Source organism: Vespa mandarinia, chromosome 3 (assembly GCF_050613455.1).
Source record: "Vespa mandarinia isolate Hongniang chromosome 3, ASM5061345v1, whole genome shotgun sequence".
In the NCBI taxonomy this organism is placed as follows: Eukaryota; Metazoa; Arthropoda; class Insecta; order Hymenoptera; family Vespidae; genus Vespa; species Vespa mandarinia.
The window spans coordinates 2038808-2057500 of record NC_140812.1 but is presented as its reverse complement, the minus strand read 5'-3'; the positions used below and the strand labels follow the sequence as shown (position 1 = coordinate 2057500).

The following is an 18693-nucleotide window of genomic DNA, read 5'->3' as shown; positions in this document are numbered from 1 at the left end:
TATATATATGTATATCTCTTTTTCTCTATCTCTATCTCTATCTCTCTTTTATTTTTTGCGCTGATTATTTTCGTCCAATAAAATGTTCTTTCATTTTTAAATTATTACTTTTGTCTTTGCTGGAATTTTTCAAACTTTTTCGTTACGTAGATAAAATTTTGGGCGTATATCCTGATGTATGGCCCGACGTAATTGAAAAATTATTTTCCCTTTTAGTATATTTCCATTATTTTCAATCAAATGATGCTTGCACGCTTCGAGAAGGAATAATTGGGCGACGTATATTGAAGTATATTATTTTTTTTATTTTTTTTTTTCCTTTTTTTCTTTTTTTTCTTTTCAATTCGTTTCGTAGCAAAGAGGAATTTCGTAGGCTGATGCAGGCAAGTGATTTAATAACATTATTTAACGATATTGCTCGTAGAGGTGCAATATATTTTGATTGCACCATCTTTATCTCATTTCTTTCTTCGCGTCGACCAAGAAAAATGGATTATCGTCGGTGAAAACTATAATAATGTTTGCGTCGCTAGAAAAGAATTACGTAAGTATATAGAATAACACGGGGATATGCATTTAGCATGAGCGTCTTAAAGAGAAACATCACGAGAAATAATTCGGATATGTTATAAAATGTCAAACAGGTTCCAACGTCGTTTCTTGTACGTAACATATCTACATACACATACATATGTATATTATTTCGTTCTTTACCATATGCGTAACGTCGTATCACAGACAACGTCTACGATAACGGAATACTTGCAGCGATTTAATCGACTATAAAAATATATGGAATATCAAATGACTAAGAAAATCATTATTACTAATTTCGTAATAACGTTAACACATCGACTTTCGACCTTTCTTTTTTTTCTTTTCTTTTCTTTTCTTTTTTTTTTTTTTCTTTTTATCGATCACCGTGGATCATACCGCGAGGAGAGAAATCTTTCGGATCCGAATAGAAGATCGACATCGATATATACGATCGCGTAATCCATTTTTCTAAGCTCTCACTCTCACATTTTATTCACTATTGCTAGAACTATTTATTTCTATCTCTGTAAACGACTTATTTGTGAATACACTATTAACACGGATACTCTCAATGTCCGCCTATCTTTCTTCGCACACGCATCTATACTCGCATACTTTCTCTTCCTCCCTCCTCTTTCTCTCTCTCTCTCTCTCTTTCTCTTTTATTTTATTTTTCAAAACTCCGAAGAAAAGACTTTCTCTTTCCTATTTCTCTTCTTTTCGTGCGATCGAGCGCTATATATCCGAGAGCTTTCCAAGCTTTCAGGTCGATCTATTCGCGGGCTAGATCGCTTTTAAATGTTCATCCTGGGATTTATTAGAAGTAGGCGCACTATCGACAACAAGGGAGTATTCGGCTTGAGGCACTAGGAGGCATCCAAGGTGAGGCACTCGGCGAGAAAGTCCTCCATAGAACGATAAGCGTGTTCGAGCACACCTGCTAAGGCATGATCTTCGTCCGCATAGCTCTGTTATTTCATAAAATGAAAAAAGATTAAAGACGATTTTCGAAGACGAGAGAATAATCGAAGAGAACAAAAAAAAAAGAAAAGAAAAGAAAAGAAAAGAAAAGAAAAGAAAATTAGAAAAGAAAAGGTGTTTTCGTTGGTACTTACCTGATACCTAAAGATGACTCCCGCTTCAGACAAAGCCTTGGCAAAGGCAACGCCATGAGTATAAGGCGCCGTTAGGTCTGCTAGACCATGAAGAAGATAAAGACTATGACTCGGCACTAATCTCGCTCTTTGAGTCAAATCAGCCTCTACGTAACCCTTATAGTTCTCAGCTGGTGCACCAAGGACTCGTTCCGTAAAGGCGGAGTCTAATGGTAAAGATGAAATCTTTGTTTGGATGTTATTAAGGTTAGAAAAAAAAAAATAAATAAATAAAAAGGAAAAGATAAAACAATTTCTTACTATAAAAGAGCCAATCGGCTATCGGATTGACGGCGACACCGCATTTGAAGACATTCTCTTGACTTCCTAGTACCATGGCAGTAACGTAACCACCGTAACCCCATCCCCAGACGCCAACTCTGGTGACGTCCAAGTATTTTTGCGTCTTTAAAAGATGCCTCAGGACCGTCAGCTGATCCTGAACTTCAACGCCTCCGATCTTCCGGAAGAGATCCCTTTTTCCCTGTCCCCTCGCCCCACGGACATCGAGTCTCACGTAAACCACATCGTTATGACTCGACATGTAAGTACCCCAGTCTATTCTAAATTTATCTGTTACTGCCTCGCTTCCAGGCCGACCATTGACCTCCACCAAAACTGGAAACGCTGCGTCCCTCAGCTCCTCTCTCCAAGAAGGTGGCAGGAGCAACTGCACCTGCGCCTTCCAACCTTGAGGCAACGGCACCTGCAACCGTTTTTTTCCCGATTAACGATAACGACCGATAAATTTAAGCATCAACGAATTTCTGATTTTGATTTGTACTTATCGGATGTTACCTCGAAGCTCCTTCTCGTCGGTAACGCCAGCTGCGAGAGTTTATCGGCACGTTGAATACGCGTGTCATAGAGGACACGGATCATCTTATGGGATGACATCATATGCACACCGGCCAATGGCAAGCCGGGACCTTCGCAATAGAGTACATAGTAACCCTGTGTATCGTCGGTGATCGCAGGACTTACGGAGGCACCGAAGTGAGTGCAATTTGTGTAATAAAATCTGTAAGAGGAATTTTCTTTTTACTTAATCCAACAGAAATTTAAGATCGCTAGACACATGTATATATATATATATATATATATATATATATATATAATATAAGATAAGATCGTTATCGTAAGATAAGTTTGCTTGCCTACTACTCCAGAGGACCTCACCAAGGTCGCAAGTAACGCATAAAGGTTCCAAACGACGAGGATCGTCGGCAATCGGATCGCGTACCACGTAAAGGTGCTTCTGTCCAGGTCTCCGTTCTCTCGTACCCAGATAGTACACCAGGTGAGCTTTGGTGTCCCACGCTAGGATCTCGCTCACCTGATTGCAAAATCATTTCACGATTCTACACATAGAGGGACTTTCGTTGTGCCAACGTGAATAAGAGATAGAATCATAAGAAATAGAATCTTGGCTATTTGTTGGAAAATCGAAAATCTCATTACCATCTCAAAATATGTTTGATCTTTCATAATCAATCGATCGATCATCGATCTTATGTTGCTAACCTCGTAACGACCGTGCGATAGAACGGCTATCCTCTGTTGCGTTAACGTGACGTGCTTTATGTGCGTGAAATGTTCCTTGTCACCCTCCTGGACAGCCGCAAGCAGCAGGAAACTATCACCGTCAGGAGCGAAAATTGGATGCGGTTGCGCGTCCAACCATTGACCCTCGGGTGCCCTCTCTGAATGGGTTTCCTCGCACTCCCAGAGAGGCGCACGACATGCCGAGACTAGTGACAAATTCTGAGACCTGGTCATCCACACGACTGCAATTTGGGAAGCGTCTCCGCCAACCCATCCAGCTGATATCAGATAGTATTCTCTGGAAAATTGAAACTCTTAACGAAGAGTATTTCGAAAGTATTTCTCTTTTTTTTTTTTTTTTCTTTGATAAACGTACGAGCCATTTTTAATTTCATATTGATTGATTATTAATACGATTTAATATAGCTACATTTTAAGGAGCAAAGCTTACTGTCCATCCAAGACAGGTGGTGGCTTAAGTTTTGTCTTCGTACTACCCGACGGACTAAATGTTCCATTTCCGTTGGTCAAGTTATTGGTATTGTTCACTTCTAATAACCACAAATCGACTTCCGGATTGGCTGAACCAGGGGTTGGATATCTGATGGATCTCGAAGGTGGAAAAGAGCCACGTCGAGGTGCTCCGAGTGGGGTTGATGCGGCGGAACCTTCTTGACCTGGTTGAGTACCAAACCAAGGGAATTCCAAAGCTGTAACCTTAGACAAATTTATATCACATTAAGAATAGATATTATATACGATCGTCAGAATAATCGAATCGCCTAAATATTAGAGAATAATGATTAATTTGATTATTACTTGGGTGTCGTTGAACGAAGCAAAGAGGATATGCGTGCCATCAGGACTCGGCCACGTGGCTTCCGGTCTAGGCAATACTTCCTCCTGATATAACCAATCAGGTACACCGTTATATATAACACCAGGAACACCGGTATCCGTCAGTTGTGTGTCCTCCATCGATGATGGAGTTATCCTAAGATAAATATCGTTCTCCGAGATCATCACGAGACCGGTCGTATTGCCCAACCAAGTTGCGTGTTGAAGTCTCGTTTGTGGATTTTTCTTTGAGGCTTGAAGATGAAGGGGTGTGTGATGACTGATCGAAAAAATAATAATGATCGTAAAAATTATTTTTTGTCAATTTTATTCCGAATTTGTACGATTTATCTACGTTGCAGAAATATTTTATTTCAATAAGTAAAACGTTTTAAAGTTGTTTCGTACAAATTCGAAACAAGTAAGCGATGTAGCTAAACTCATGACGAACTTAATAATCTCCACAATAAGTTGAACACATTTCAGCGCCAAGGTACTTTCCTTTCTACTGAGTTTATTGACAAACTTTTAGATCGATCGTCACAGTCCACCTGCATCGAACAATGTTGACTGTGGCCTACTTTCTTCGATACTACCCGATAGATTAAATACTATTAATAGGTTAATGCGGCACATTAAATCAATTTACCGGTAGAGGGTTAAGGCACCGTGCCATGATGTTAGGCCTGCCATTTACCGGTTGGGACGAAACGAAATTACTTGAAAATGGTTCGGCCAATTTTGAGTCCCTCTTGATACTTGATGTCTTTTTAATTTAATATCTAGCTTTTCGCGAGGACATTGAGAACTTAATTCCTAATTGGAAATGACTCGAGTCATTGATAGGATAATCTATAAACGATCGACCAATCGATAAACTTTGATTAATTTTATTTTAATAATAATAAATTTTCTTACTCGTTCGTGACGTCGTAGACTGTGTAGTGTGCGGTGAACGTATTTTTGAATACCTGAAAAATTTCAAAGAAAAGAAACGTCAATTGTCTTTTTCTTTTCGAAGAAAGGATAAATACTAAATTAATACGCGATAACGCATCTCAATCGGTTATCATTGAATCATTGAACAGCATCAATAGCGATATGTAAATACTCGACGTAGCAACGCTGATCGCATTATTCTGATGCATGCTAATGTCGTATGTACAATACATATATAACATAGTTGAAACTACGAAAGAGCTTATCGTTCGTACAAATTAACGAATATCAAGAAGTTTTTGGATTTAAGCTGCTTACCGGCTTGACATTGTGCTTGAACAATACATAACGCAAATCTGAGCTGCATTGGTAACCTTGGACGTTCAGCTGTCTCTAAAAAATTAAATTTATAAAATATTTAAGAAAGCAAATGATAAAATCTTTGAACGATTTAATTTTATAACATTATCATTATCGAATTAATCTTATCGTTCGTATATTATTAAAAATCCATGCTAATTGTGTTTGGGTATAAAGTTTCATTTGACGCATACGTACAAGCGGACGCACGCACCCACCCACGCACATTGCTCTCCAACTATTGTTTTCATAGAACCTATCGAAAAAAGTCGATTCTTTTTATTCCTACCACTGAGGTTTACGTAAAATGGCGCATCTAAGCCGCCATTGTTTTTAAAAGGGCGTATGGATGCTCTGCCACGTCATGTTCCGTTCGAACGAAGAGATCGGATCAATGCGGTGTTGTATACTCTTGTCTGTACTCTGTCTGCTAGTTGAAAGAGAAGATGGAATGGAGGATTCGGAATCAATCCACTTGAAGCGGCTTTTCTCGCCACACGCATACACACCAACGACAAGTCGACATCAATCATTTTTCTGTCCTATTCCGAATCTTTCATCTATATCTTTCATCTCTCTGTGACTCTAGGTTTCTCCTAGTATCAAAAATTTGTTTGAAGTATCGTACATACAATATACCAACATTATACATACAATATACCAACATACAACATCAACGTTTGAACTTTTACTATTTCGATTGGAAATAAAGTAAAACAAAATGAAATACCTTTCAGATAGATTTATATGTATATCGAAAAAGTTAAGAAATTCTTTATCCTTGAATTTGCAAAAGATTATGATGTTTATAAATACAATGAAAATTTATAATTATAAATTTATTTTATAATATCGGTTGCAAATTAATCTCTAATGAATAGACACCCACTGTCCCTCTTTTCTGCATTCCAATGTGTCCGTTGTTTTATCTTTCTTTCTCTCTTTCTCGCTATTCTTTTCTTTTGCCCTCTCCCGTTCTATCTTCCTTTCTTTCTTTCACAACATCCATTATTCTCAGGAGCAAGCCCGAGGCGGGGATCGTGCCATCGAGCAGAAAATGCAATAGCCAAGCTCTCCTCGCAAACTCCACGAGTATCCACGTCACTGGATAAACTACGGAATGCTTCGAATTCCGCCTTATAAACGGCCTAACTTTTTGTTTTATAGCACGCCGCAGGCCATTCCTCGGCTTTTTCTTCGTCAATGGACAAAGTATAATCCAAAGAAAGATTCGAAAGATTCTAGAATGCTAAATTTGGCCTATCTTTACTTTTTTTTTTTTTTTGGACTTAAAATGAAAGAGCCAAAGAAAGTGAATGAGAGGAGAGAAAGAAAAGATCTATTTTTATCTTCCTTTTAACAAAAGAAATCTCTTTCGAGTGAACAATGAATAATAACGAATAGAACTGATGACCGAGATTGTCTCCGTTCGATCGCGATACAAAAAAAAAATCATAAAATTTACGGAAGATAAATAGAATATATTAAAGAAAAGAGAAAAGAGAGAAAAAGAAAAAGAGTATTACGGTGATATTATATAAGGTTTGGTCATTGATCAAACCAGCTGATTCTTATGTCGAGTGTATCATGAAATATGGTCGAAAGCTTTTTTTAAAATTCATGGAGTTGTTACGTAACTGGAACAAGAGTTTCTTACGTAATTAATTCGAAGTTTTTGATAAAGTTTGATCATATTCCTTATGGACTTACAAAAGCACTGATCGGTTTATCATTGGCGTAGTCTATTTAATGATTACGCAGCAGGCCCACGAGGATTTTTTATCTCGTCAAACTAATGTTTAAATATCAGAATATTAAAAATTTACTTATTTTGATAATCCTCAAGTTTTTGGTAGTTCTATTCTTAAAAAATATCCCTTCATTTTGTAGTCACTTGTATAATTATCAATTCTATTAGTTTTTGTAATATAACTTGAGCTGATGATACCTCAACTCGTATGTATGTATGTATGTATGCAGAGTATTCCAAATTGAATAATCACTCTCTTTCTCTCTCTCTTCACTCTCTTTCACTCTCGCCACTCTCTATTCCCATTCTTTTGTCTTCTAAATGGAAAATTATGCAATTGAAAAAAAGTCCATACCTGCAGTATACATTTCATTTACACGAATTTATCAATACCAAGTTTCAAATTTTAAATAATAATTTTACGCATAGTCAAGTAATATAAAATTAAAAAATTTGCGAGATTTCAAACAAATATTTCGAGTCATTGTTCTTCGTAAAACGTGCTATCGAACAAATTTACAATTTTCTCTTCCCTTATCTTTTTTAAGCATTACCAAAAGGGAAATGATTCCCGAACCAATGTATACTTATTTATGCGAATATTTTAATATCGATTTGGAAATAGACAACACTTCATTCCTTGCAAATAATATTCCTTGTAATCGGCATTTATAAATAACAAAAAAGAAAAAGAAACTTTTCCAAGCGCTATATCATAGAGAAACATACTCATACATAAATGTAAGAAGAGCTAGAACGTATGAATATGTTAAAAAAGTATTCTAGTACTGATAAATGAAGCTTACCGGCAACATTACCTACGATACGTACGATGTTGCTTATATTCAGGTGCATAAAATTATTGAAGAACATCGATAAATAATGTAATACGATCAAATAAGAATTTCATAGCTTTTCGAAAATGTTTCGCAACGAAGGAATCGTTTTAGTCGTTTGAAATCCGACTTGCTGCTTTAACAATCCTTTGTGTCCACTGTAGTAAACGGAAGCGTGGAACGAGGCTCGTTAGTTAGCGCTCGAATCACTCCTACCCTCTTCTCTTTCTCTCTCGATTGTCAAAGTAGTCGAGCAGAATTGTGCGTCGAGTTTGCTAAATCTATGTATATATGCATACGTACGAGTGTGTGATTAGAGACCAGAAGTGACACAGTGTTGTTGCTGGTGTCCAGTAGTGTGAGGGAACCGTCATCCGCTTGGTATACGAATTTGTCATGGGATACCCAAGTTGGTGGTAACCTGTGCGGTGTCAGGTCATCTCGAAGGCACTCGTCCAACGTAAGACGTCTGCCGCTCCAATAGAGTAGCTCGTCAACGTACCTATAATTTTGTTCCTTCTTAATTATGATTTACGATCTACTTCCTTAACTTTTCTCTAATTTTATTCAAAAACTTTCCCAACCTCCGACTTTAGAATGATGTTCGAAGTATTATTATCATTTAGTTAATAGAAGTTTAATAGCGAATATAATTTGCTTGGTTTTTACGTTTGACGTACATAAATCTATCTTTTTTTTATCTCTTAATTCTTACGATGATAAAATATTAAATGACGAATTAATTAACTAGGAGAACTTACCCAAGTAGGTAAATAGCCGTGACGATCCCGGCGATAACGAAGCCGATGACCAGAAGGGAGAATACTATGCTTCGCCAATTGTGACCGCCCTCGGCGTACGTCAGATCCTAGATGAGGGGTGAAAAAGAAAGGGAAAGAAAAAAAGGAGGGGTAAGAAAAAGAGAAAAATGTCAAAACATTAATTCTTTACTGTCACGTCGAATCTATGATTGTGAGTATTTTTTTTTTTGTTTTTTATTTTTCTAATGCAGAAGCAAGTATTGTTTCTACGAGAGCATGCAGGTCATGAGCTTCAGTTATGTATTAGTGGAGAATTTGGATATGGGATATTTCGTGTCCAAGGACAGACAATTTTACGAGCAGAGTAACAGCTTATATCTATGTGATTGGTTATGTTAGCTTTCATTGATAGTACAAACGACCCTGAACGTTTTGCGGTTCATTATTGCGGACATGTTTTACGTATATCAATTTTTTTTCTTCCTCTTGACAATTTTCAATCATAATTCAATTCGAGTAACGATCATTCTTTTCCTTTTTTTTTCTTTTTATTAATTTGAAAAAATCTCTTATAACAAATAATTAAATATTTTAATAACGTTACGATCCTATATATGAGATAAATATGCTGTTTATGTCTACTACAGTAAACAGGCTGTTCTTAGTGATCATTCTCATAGAAAGTTTGACGCGTTGAACTGCAATACGTGGGCGGTGGATGTGTTGATTGTATATTTATGTAGCATCGATCGAACGACCTAAGCTATACATATGTAGGTATAACTAAATGCCGAGCAGACAGTCGAGGGTTTGCGCTATTTCGTGTGTCGAGAAAGTAACGATAGATCCCGTGTAAGAAAGGGATTCATTGTTTAACTTGGCTGCATGCCAGTGTCCAAACTAATTTTTTTCGTTCTCCATTCGTTTTGTTCTCACCCTAGTCTTCTTATCTTCCTATTACGAAAGTTGGCTGTATAACTTATATCCGAGCTTTCCCCTTTGAAATTTTCTATTTTCTAATTTCTATTTTCACCGATGGGAAGATATCTTCGTTTTCTTTTTCTAGTTTTTCTTTTTAATAAAGGATATAAACATTTCCATATGTCTAAATAACTATGACGAGAACAAGTTACATTCAAATTATTCTTGTCCAATGAATAATTGAATTTAAAAATCCGATCATGCAGCATGCCAAAATTCGAAGACAATACATGTCAAGTGTTTTACACGTCCTTTCTAAACTTGCACTATCTGAGTTATTTACAGAGTACTTATTTAGAAATTCCAAATTTTGTTATGTACATTTAAAGTTATACGTTCTAATTCGCGCAAAAAAACGTCATTAAGTTTAAATCTGTATATTTATTATTTTAAAAGAGTTGTAAGAAAAATATACTTCGATGGATAAGAAATCAATAGTTTTGTTAGAATCGAAACTGTTATATAACAGGCTTACAATTAACTAATCAATAAGTACCACGATAACCGAATAGATCTGAGTAGACGGAAGAGCGTCTATCGACTTCAGATGACAAAGGAGCATGACTGTAGTTGTTAGATAGATAAGTTGATTCTTGTTTACGTAGTAACATGTATCTCGTATAAAAGGCAATCGTGTAAAACTCGTGGTCAGTCAATATATTATTCGTATATTATATTTTTCAATATGTTCATCTTATTTATTTGTTTACATATCTCGTTACTTCGTTCATAGAATAATTACAATGTAATATATTAAAAACTTAGATTTTTTCATTTTATTATTGATTTTTATTATTAATGTTTCTTTCTTTATTTTTTTTTTTTTATATTTGAATTATAATTTTAGAAGAATCAATCGAATTAAAACCCATAACAACCCGATAAAACTTTACATAAATAATAGACGAGAAGTCTGATGGAAGAAGTACTAAACATGTATAAGTTAATTTTCTAATCAGTTTTTCTTATACGTTACAAAATCATTCATCTAATAAATAAAACATTTTTGCTCATTAGCGACGAAGGATTAAAACACATTCGTTTTCTTTTTTGTCAATTTTAAGAACGCTTATTTTTTTTTTTTTTTTTTGTAATTATATCGTTATTCAATCGCAATATAGTTTTTCGAATTCGCAGGGAAATCGTCGCAGATTTTCAATATTTATTTTTTATTATTCGACAATGCAGTAATAACGGATCAATGTATATAACATTTCGATTTTATTGCACAATCTATAGAATCGTTCTCTCGCGTAGGGGGTCAAGCCGGATAACATGTTTCCAGTATGTAATACATAATGCCCGAACTGGATTTTGGAGTACGTGCGATACATAGAGCGTACGGTGCGTTACGTGGGTGATACCTGTTCGAGAATATCCTCGATTCAACGTACGCTTATGCATCGGCATGAAAATCCTACTAGATTAGATACGTGACTTCATCTATTTAATCTCCATTGGGAATCTGAGTTTTACACAGTCGCATAAAAACTTTTTATCGAAGCGTTTATTAATCGGATTCCATTATTGTCGATACCAAAATTTTAATTTCTACTCTGTAATAATTTCTTCCTTTAATTCGTACTTTAAATAATTATTTTTAAATTAATCAAATTTAATTTTCTTCAAAGATTTCATTTAATTAGTTAATTTAAATAGTTAATAGTCGATAGTTAATAGCTTAATGGTTATTTTTAAATATTGATTATTTCAAATAAAAAGACGTGAATATTAATTTGGAATTTAAGAAAAAGTCAACTATATGAAGAATAATAATAAAGATTAAGTAGAATAGTTAATTAACTTACCCTCCCTCCCCCCAACAATTTAATCATTAACCTGTTTCATTAAAACTTTTCATCATAGCAGAATTTTGATAGAAGTAAAGACATTATGGATATAGCGTTTACAGATGCGTCAAAGGGAAATTAAATTACTTATATTATAAAATTAATGACCCCGATAATGATCATCGATAATGTTCCCTCAATTCGTTAATTAAAGATTTCTTGTTTTCTCTATCAATATCCTTCGTTTTTATAAACGTCATAAGCTAAATTAGATATTTTTTCATCATAAATCAACTAATATCTATTTTTTCGATCTCATTCACCTTCCAAAAATATTATTACCCGTTGATTGATAATGAAAAAAAATGATTAATCGATGTAGTATCTTGAGAACTTCGTGAATTTATTTCGATCGTGATTGAAGATGCTGGATAATGAGCAGCTCTGGTAGAAATTAATAAACGATCGACTTCAAGCATCGATTGGCTGACATCAGGTGCATAGTAATTGTTTTCGAACGACTTGTTTATCGTGATAAATAATAGTCTATCTCCTTTCCTCTTTTCTTCCCCCTCCCCACATTTTCTCTCTCTCTCTCTCTCTCTCTCTCTCTCATATTCTGACCGATCGATCGTAGAGCTATCTTTTCTATTCTCCATTCTATATTTTGAGCTTTAAGTAGGAAAATGCAAGCATTGGACATCTTTTCTCCGTACATGTAAACGCGTGCATGTAAAAGAAGGAAAGAAAAAAAAAGAGAGGAAGAAAATAGTAAAGAGAGAAATAGATAAAGAAAGAGAGATGGTGGATATAGAGTTTCCAGTATGGTGGTACTACACCGAGAGAGGAAATATCTGCCTCGGTGGCATCGAGACGCGACATAACAGCTTTTAGGTATTCCATTGTGGCGCCTCGTAAATGCCGGAACGAGAGGCAGTCATAGGGAAAAAGAGTGAAAGGAATGCGACAATGCGTTTCAGACGATCCATTTAGGTTTGTACGGATAAAATCGATGGCTGCTATTTTTAATCCGGCCGTACCGTGGTTGCTACTCGTATCCACCCCAAAGCCCCTCCCCTCTCTTTTCTTTGGTTCTTCTATCGTACATGCATGCATATGTGTGTCTGTGTGTGTGTGTGTGTATGTTTATATGTGCGTGTATATATGTTTCTTTTTTTTGGAAAGATTAAGAAATAATTTGCGACGAATAATAAGAGAATTTACGTTGGATAATAATTTTTTGTTTAGAAAATATTCACTCTAACGATTGTTTTTATTTAATATAAATATAAAAAATAATGCTTTCTATTGCCTTTATTCTTCGGAATAAATAATTTCAATGTCATTATACGAAGTAAATTAATTTTTGATATGAAAACAAAAAAAGAATATATTTTTCTTCGAAAAATAAATGAAATATTTACTGATTGTAAATAATTAATATAAAAATATAAGCTAGTTCGATAGGGATATTCATGAATTATTCGAATTCTTTGAAAAAAAGTAAAATTCTTCGATGTAAGCGATACAAAACAAACGCATTCCATCGATAGAGTAGTACGACGACCAACATTAAACGACGTCACGAAACTATTTTTGGTGTTAAGCGTAACGTTAAATCGTACGTGAGATCACACAAGTAGTCGGTAGGGTGTTACTACCGCAAAATGCGGCGTACATCGAAAACGTTTAGTGTACTATTAACGCCTTTATACGGATAACACGCTTATCCTTCTACAATTTAGAATAGAGTTGAAAACGGACAATATACAAACGTTCGTTTTCACTGTCTCTCTTCAATCGAAACACATCCCTGAATCATCCTTGACCATTACGGACCATCCTTGTGAATCAACTTTCTCTCTCTCTCTCTCTCTCTCTCTCTCTTTCTCTCAAAGTTGGAATTCGCCATTGTCAGAGTTTCTCCAATATTTGCAATGAGATCGTTGTATGGAGCAGCTGTGCGAGATTATCACTGCGTATTAGGGCGCACGAAATTAGAATGCTCAATATATTATGTGAATTCCTTCGATAGAATTTCGTTTATCGTTAATAGAAAGCTTTGATCTTCTTTGTCTCTCTTCAGTATGTGCCTCTTAAATGTAAAGACATGAGATATATCGAACGTGATTTCCTTGCGGAAATGCGTCTGTGCCAAGTGCAACGAAATCAGGTCTCTCTCTCTCTCTCTCTCTCTCTCTCTTTCTCTCTTTTCCTCTTTCTCGTTCGTTTCGCTTAATAGAAGGGTTCTATTTTTAATATACGACGTACTGCTTTAGTTCAGGAAAGCGTTGTACCGATAATTCTACATGGCACAGTTTTTCGTTCACGCTTTTTTTTTTCGTCTACGGCATCGAATTCGAAGCTCATTTTTTTTCGTTATTTTCATCTTTTCTTTTTCTTTGCTTTTTCTCTTTTTTTTTTTCTTCGCAAGACCCCCCCCTCCTCCATCGACGAAAGTGACGTTAATCCAACGAGTGTGAAATCCGAAAGAAAAGGTGGAACAGAGCAAGATGATAAGCTTGAGCCAAAGAACCGGGAGACCACCTTTATTTTTCCTTTCTTTCGAATTCAACCGTGAGAAAGAAAAGGGAAGAAGTCCTGGAAAAGCTTTGTGTGATAACATAGCGTTTATTGGCTCAATAAACACTGGCCGAGTCAAGAAATATCGATTTATCGTCTCGTTTGGCAAGTTCACAAAAAATTACTAAGCTTTCGTAACTCGTAAAAATAATTTTATTCGATATATTTCTTATTTACTTTTTTGTTTACGGTAAAGAGGAATGAATCACAATCAAAACATTGCGGAATTTACGTTTCAGTCCGTCACGTTAAGTTTTCCAAAAGCTTCATCATTATCTCTGAATTTTTTCATCGTTCGTGAAAATATTTCTTTTCATTTTGTTTATGATAATAAGGATTTCGTTAAGGATCAAAAAATCCATCGATTTGTTCGAAAAGGCAAATAAAAACATGGAAACAGTGAGGAGTGGGGGTTTCAGGTCGTCATCGATCGATTTAATTACTGGTACACGTGTCACGCTATAATTTTCAACGAACGGTAAAATCGATTGTGTGTGACGTCTTTGCGACATACAGCACCCTTATGTAATTTACATACTTTCTTTCCCTCGCTTTTTGTCTGTCTATCTGTCTCCCTATCTCACTTTCCCTTTCTCTCTCTTTTTCCGGCTGTTTCTCTCTATCTCTGAAAGTTCTACCCTTCAATGCGAATTCACATAGCATATAAAATCGAGTTAAAATTTACGATTATTTTTTCTCCTTAAATTAGTTAGGATAGTTAAGCTCTTAATACTTTTCCGCTCGATAAACGTTCATCGATCGTTTCTAAAATGCGAAAGCCCTCTCTCTCTCTCTCTCTCTCTCACTGATACGAAGATTATGCGAATCGTGTGCAATTATGTCTGTCTATTTATCTCTATCCCTCTTTCATCGAAGATCCCTAGTAATCGTAAAAGGTAGAAGATCGGTAAGAAAGATCGAAAGACGATTTCTACTTCAATTCAACCCGAGAAATGGGATTTCGAAAAGTTTAAACGTCCTAAAGCGACTTTATTACTTTTCTCTATCGATCGATCTATCTATCGAGAAGCTCAGAGAATCGAAAACTCACCTCTGACATCTTTCAGATATATCCCGTTGAGAATAAAATCTTCGGATGTTGAATGCTAATGTCAAAGCCACTGCCTTTTCTCGCCCATCTTCTTCTTTTTTTTTTCTTCTTCTCTTTTCCCTTTCTTTTTTCCTCCACTTCCTTTTTTCCTTTCTCCTCTTTTCTCCTTCTTTCTTATTTTTCTTTCACTCAAAATTCGAATTTATTTAATCGAACAATAGAAAATCATAGAGCGAGCGTCGAAACCGTTCACCATCGGTTCAGAAAATGTATGCACAATAGAAAGCTCAAATTCATAACGCGAGACTTAGAGAAGTTACTCGGTTTGTGGGAGTGAGCGAGCGAATGAGCGAGCGAGTAAAAGAAAGAAACTTCTCGTTGGCAGGTAGGAGCGTTCTCTAGGCCAGACAATGCCAGACTAACGGGTATCACCTCAGTTCATCGAGGAGGAGATCTACAGAGTGAAAATACCCCTTCCTCTTTTTCTTTCTCATACTATCTTCCTCTCACTAAGCTGCTGTTGCTACTGTTCTTGTTAGATAGAAAAAGGAAGAAGGAGAATCAAAGGGGTTGAACAATCTAACTTCTCTCTCTCTCTCTCTCTCTTTTACTTATATACGTATCCCTTTTGCGACATATAACCCCTTCGAAATGTCACGGGATCGTTCGTGCAAAAGGGCCGATAATCGAGCTCAGAAAGCTTCATCGATGGCTCGTCAACTGCTTATAGCCACCAGAGTATATACTTAAAGTGGATCAACCAAGCTCCATGCCTCTCCGTTTGTGAAAGGAATTCTTCTCCTCTTTTTTTTTTCTTCTTTTTTTTTCATTGTATATATAGCTGGATATATTTCTCGAAAAATGAAGAAAATTGATTTTCCTCGCGCTGATGGATCGCGTGAGTGATAAATAAAATTTATCGTCTGACATTACAGAAAGTTTTTTCACGAACGATATGATGTTTATTTATTAGAATATTTCTCTATAAAAAAAAAAAAAGAAAAATGTATTATATATATATATACATATTTGTGTATGTGTATGTGCGGTTTTTTTTACATAGATATTTCTTTTTTCTCTCTCAAAAGAATGAAGACCGTTAGTACTTTCTTAGAAGACTGTTAGTTCTTTCATCGATTTTATCGACCATAGAAAAAAAGAAATGGAATAATCATATATATGTTATCTAGGTCGCATTTATCATTGAAATAGTCGAATCCTATTGACGGTGAGAAACGATGATAATCGGGTGCCGACAGACATGTTCAAAGGCAACTCCTGTCGAAACGAACGCTCATTAATATTTAAATCAAGTCGACTCGTCAATGCGGTGAGAGTCGGGAAACCAGTATGTTGAAAGTCGTGCAGGTAATATGTAGAGACTGTTGGACGGTGATACAATGGTTGGTTGAAGTCCGTTGTCAGTTTGGTCGTGGTGGTTTTCTCGAACGTGTAAGGGTTTTCCATCGGTTGCTCACGAAAGTCAAAGGGGTGATACATATACGATCTCTGTCTCTTTCTTTCTCTCTCTCTCTCTTTCTCTCTCTCTCTCTTTCTCCATCTCCTTTTCACTCACTCGATATACTCTACTGCTTCTCCTACTACAGGAATCCTAACACTCATAGCGTCAGGCAAGGCCGATAATTAAGTTATTTCACGGTAGTGTATGCTATCCAGGAGAACAAGAGTTTCTCGCCATTTCAACGAAGAAGTTTTCATCATCCCACACTATCATATTTCTCTCTTTCTCTTTCTCTCTCTCTCTCTCTCTCTCTCTCTCTTTCTTTCTCTCTATGTTTCTCTGTAAATTGTTTTACCGTGTCTTATTTTGACGAGTGTAGTAATAGATCTATCTCAATTTCCTCAATTCACTGATCCCTTTGTTAAGGAAAAGCTAAATGTTTTCAACCAGAAACAACGCGTTGCTTTTATGTATGTACATCTTCCTTCACTCATAATTAAATGAACGAAATTAATGGAGGGCTAAACGTAATTATCTTCGTATGCAGAACGCATTAGAACGAAACGAGATATTCTACTTGAGTGGACGCAAGGTAATCAAGGACGAAGAAGACCTTGGTAAATTCCAATCGTGAGAGATTTCTCTCTCTCTCTCTCTCTCTCTCTCTCTTTCTCTCCCTTTAATTCTTCCCTCTCTTTCTCTTTCATTTTCTTTCCCATCAGTCGATTATTCGGGTGAACACTGAATCGGTTTATGCAAAGCAGCGTACTTGATATAAGCACTGGCTCTGGACGGTTTCGTCCTTCGAAACTCTGCAGGATACAACTCGAGCTGTCAAGCCGCATAGGGACCTTAACAGTGAGATCGTGACAGTGCATTTAGTCTCGGCACTATCGGTTATCTGCACGAAAGCTTTCCTTCAGAGCGAATTCTCAAGAGGGCAAAGAGGAGAATTTCTGTAAGAGGCGAGGACAGAGAGAAAGAAAGAGACGGTGAGAGAGAAAGGCTAAAGAGAAAAGAAAAAGCTTCGTGCATAATGAATTGTACTCCCTCGACGATCGTTTGTGTTTGTATATATACTTAAACACATATATGTATATATATATTGTATAGGTATATAAGTCTGTGTATATGTAAGCGTATACATACACATATACGTATCTATACAACATCGGTGTAATTAGCACGATTTTTCTATCCCTTCCATTTACCCTTTCACTTAACAATCTCCAAGGTTTCTATTCAATCCAAAAGGATATCTTTCAATCGATTCCCTTTTGTCTTCTATCTTTCAATGTTCGATAAAATGCTCGAATTATAACAATAGCATAGAAAGATTCGATTGATTATTTAGAATTCTCATTTACGAAGAAAAATCGTAATTTAACTGACTTTAGATCAATAAATTGACTATGCGTAATTATATATTTTAGGATCATCTATTCGAGCGTTCTGTTTCTCGAAGAAGTTGATAGTTATACGTCACGTAGACGTATCTGATTAAACTGATACCAAATTTATGATTTGCACATTGTAAACATACTTCTTTTTTTCGAAAACGGTATAGTTAGTTTGTAATATATTATTACAGGAGCGTTAAACTGCATGCGAAGTTATTGCTTGAGGTATGTGATGAAGAACATCTAAGATCACGTGAACATATTTAAGCTATGAGAATCCAAGAGAGACGTAAGTCACGTATATTAATGTTCCAAGAAAAGTTGAAAGTGCTTGTTGCTCTTGTATAATTAACATATTAAATCATTCTAATGGATGATTTTACAAAAAAATATTCATTCTGTTTATTGAGAATAATGAATATAATTTGCATATTTATTCGTAGTTCACGAGGATTATTAATTACATATTTGGTCTCTATCGCATGAGATAAAGAATTTTATATAATCGAAACTTTGATCGAGCTTAATGAATATTCTTGTCTTATTAATTATACGATTAATAGGGACAATTACAGTAGCTTTTATAGTTCACAGAAACGTAATTTGTCCCTGTTAAACGCTATTATTATACGAACGTTAAGTGTTCCAGTTACGTTCACTCTTCTCGCTTATTTAATCCTTTGAATGGTATGTCAGTTCGGTGCTCT

At 35.8% G+C, this 18693-nt stretch overlaps 1 protein-coding gene across 7 annotated transcripts in view; it reads right to left on the bottom strand.

Annotated features, from left to right (window-relative positions):
* The window catches only part of LOC118446885 (inactive dipeptidyl peptidase 10), an 83696-nt gene that overhangs the window by 2509 nt on the left and 62494 nt on the right, over positions 1–18693 (bottom strand). For 5 of the 7 annotated variants that reach the window (XM_085655685.1, XM_085655686.1, XM_035878045.2 and 2 more), the window contains 12 exons: positions 8720–8826; positions 8262–8460; positions 5331–5405; positions 4992–5044; positions 4056–4353; positions 3688–3953; positions 3216–3534; positions 2849–3027; positions 2490–2712; positions 1953–2397; positions 1653–1858; positions 1–1505 (listed from right to left, as the gene is read on the bottom strand). The exon at positions 1–1505 is cut by the window's left edge and continues 2509 nt beyond it. In XM_085655685.1, coding sequence (XP_085511811.1) covers positions 1404–1505; positions 1653–1858; positions 1953–2397; positions 2490–2712; positions 2849–3027; positions 3216–3534; positions 3688–3953; positions 4056–4353; positions 4992–5044; positions 5331–5405; positions 8262–8460; positions 8720–8826 — 2472 coding nt within the window. In that variant the 3' untranslated portion in view covers positions 1–1403. Of the gene's footprint in view, positions 1506–1652; positions 1878–1952; positions 2398–2489; positions 2713–2848; positions 3028–3215; positions 3535–3687; positions 3954–4055; positions 4354–4991; positions 5045–5330; positions 5406–8261; positions 8461–8719; positions 8827–15124; positions 15532–18693 lie in introns of those variants that run through there. The other 2 variants (XM_085655690.1, XM_085655691.1) reach the window with 2 other exon arrangements.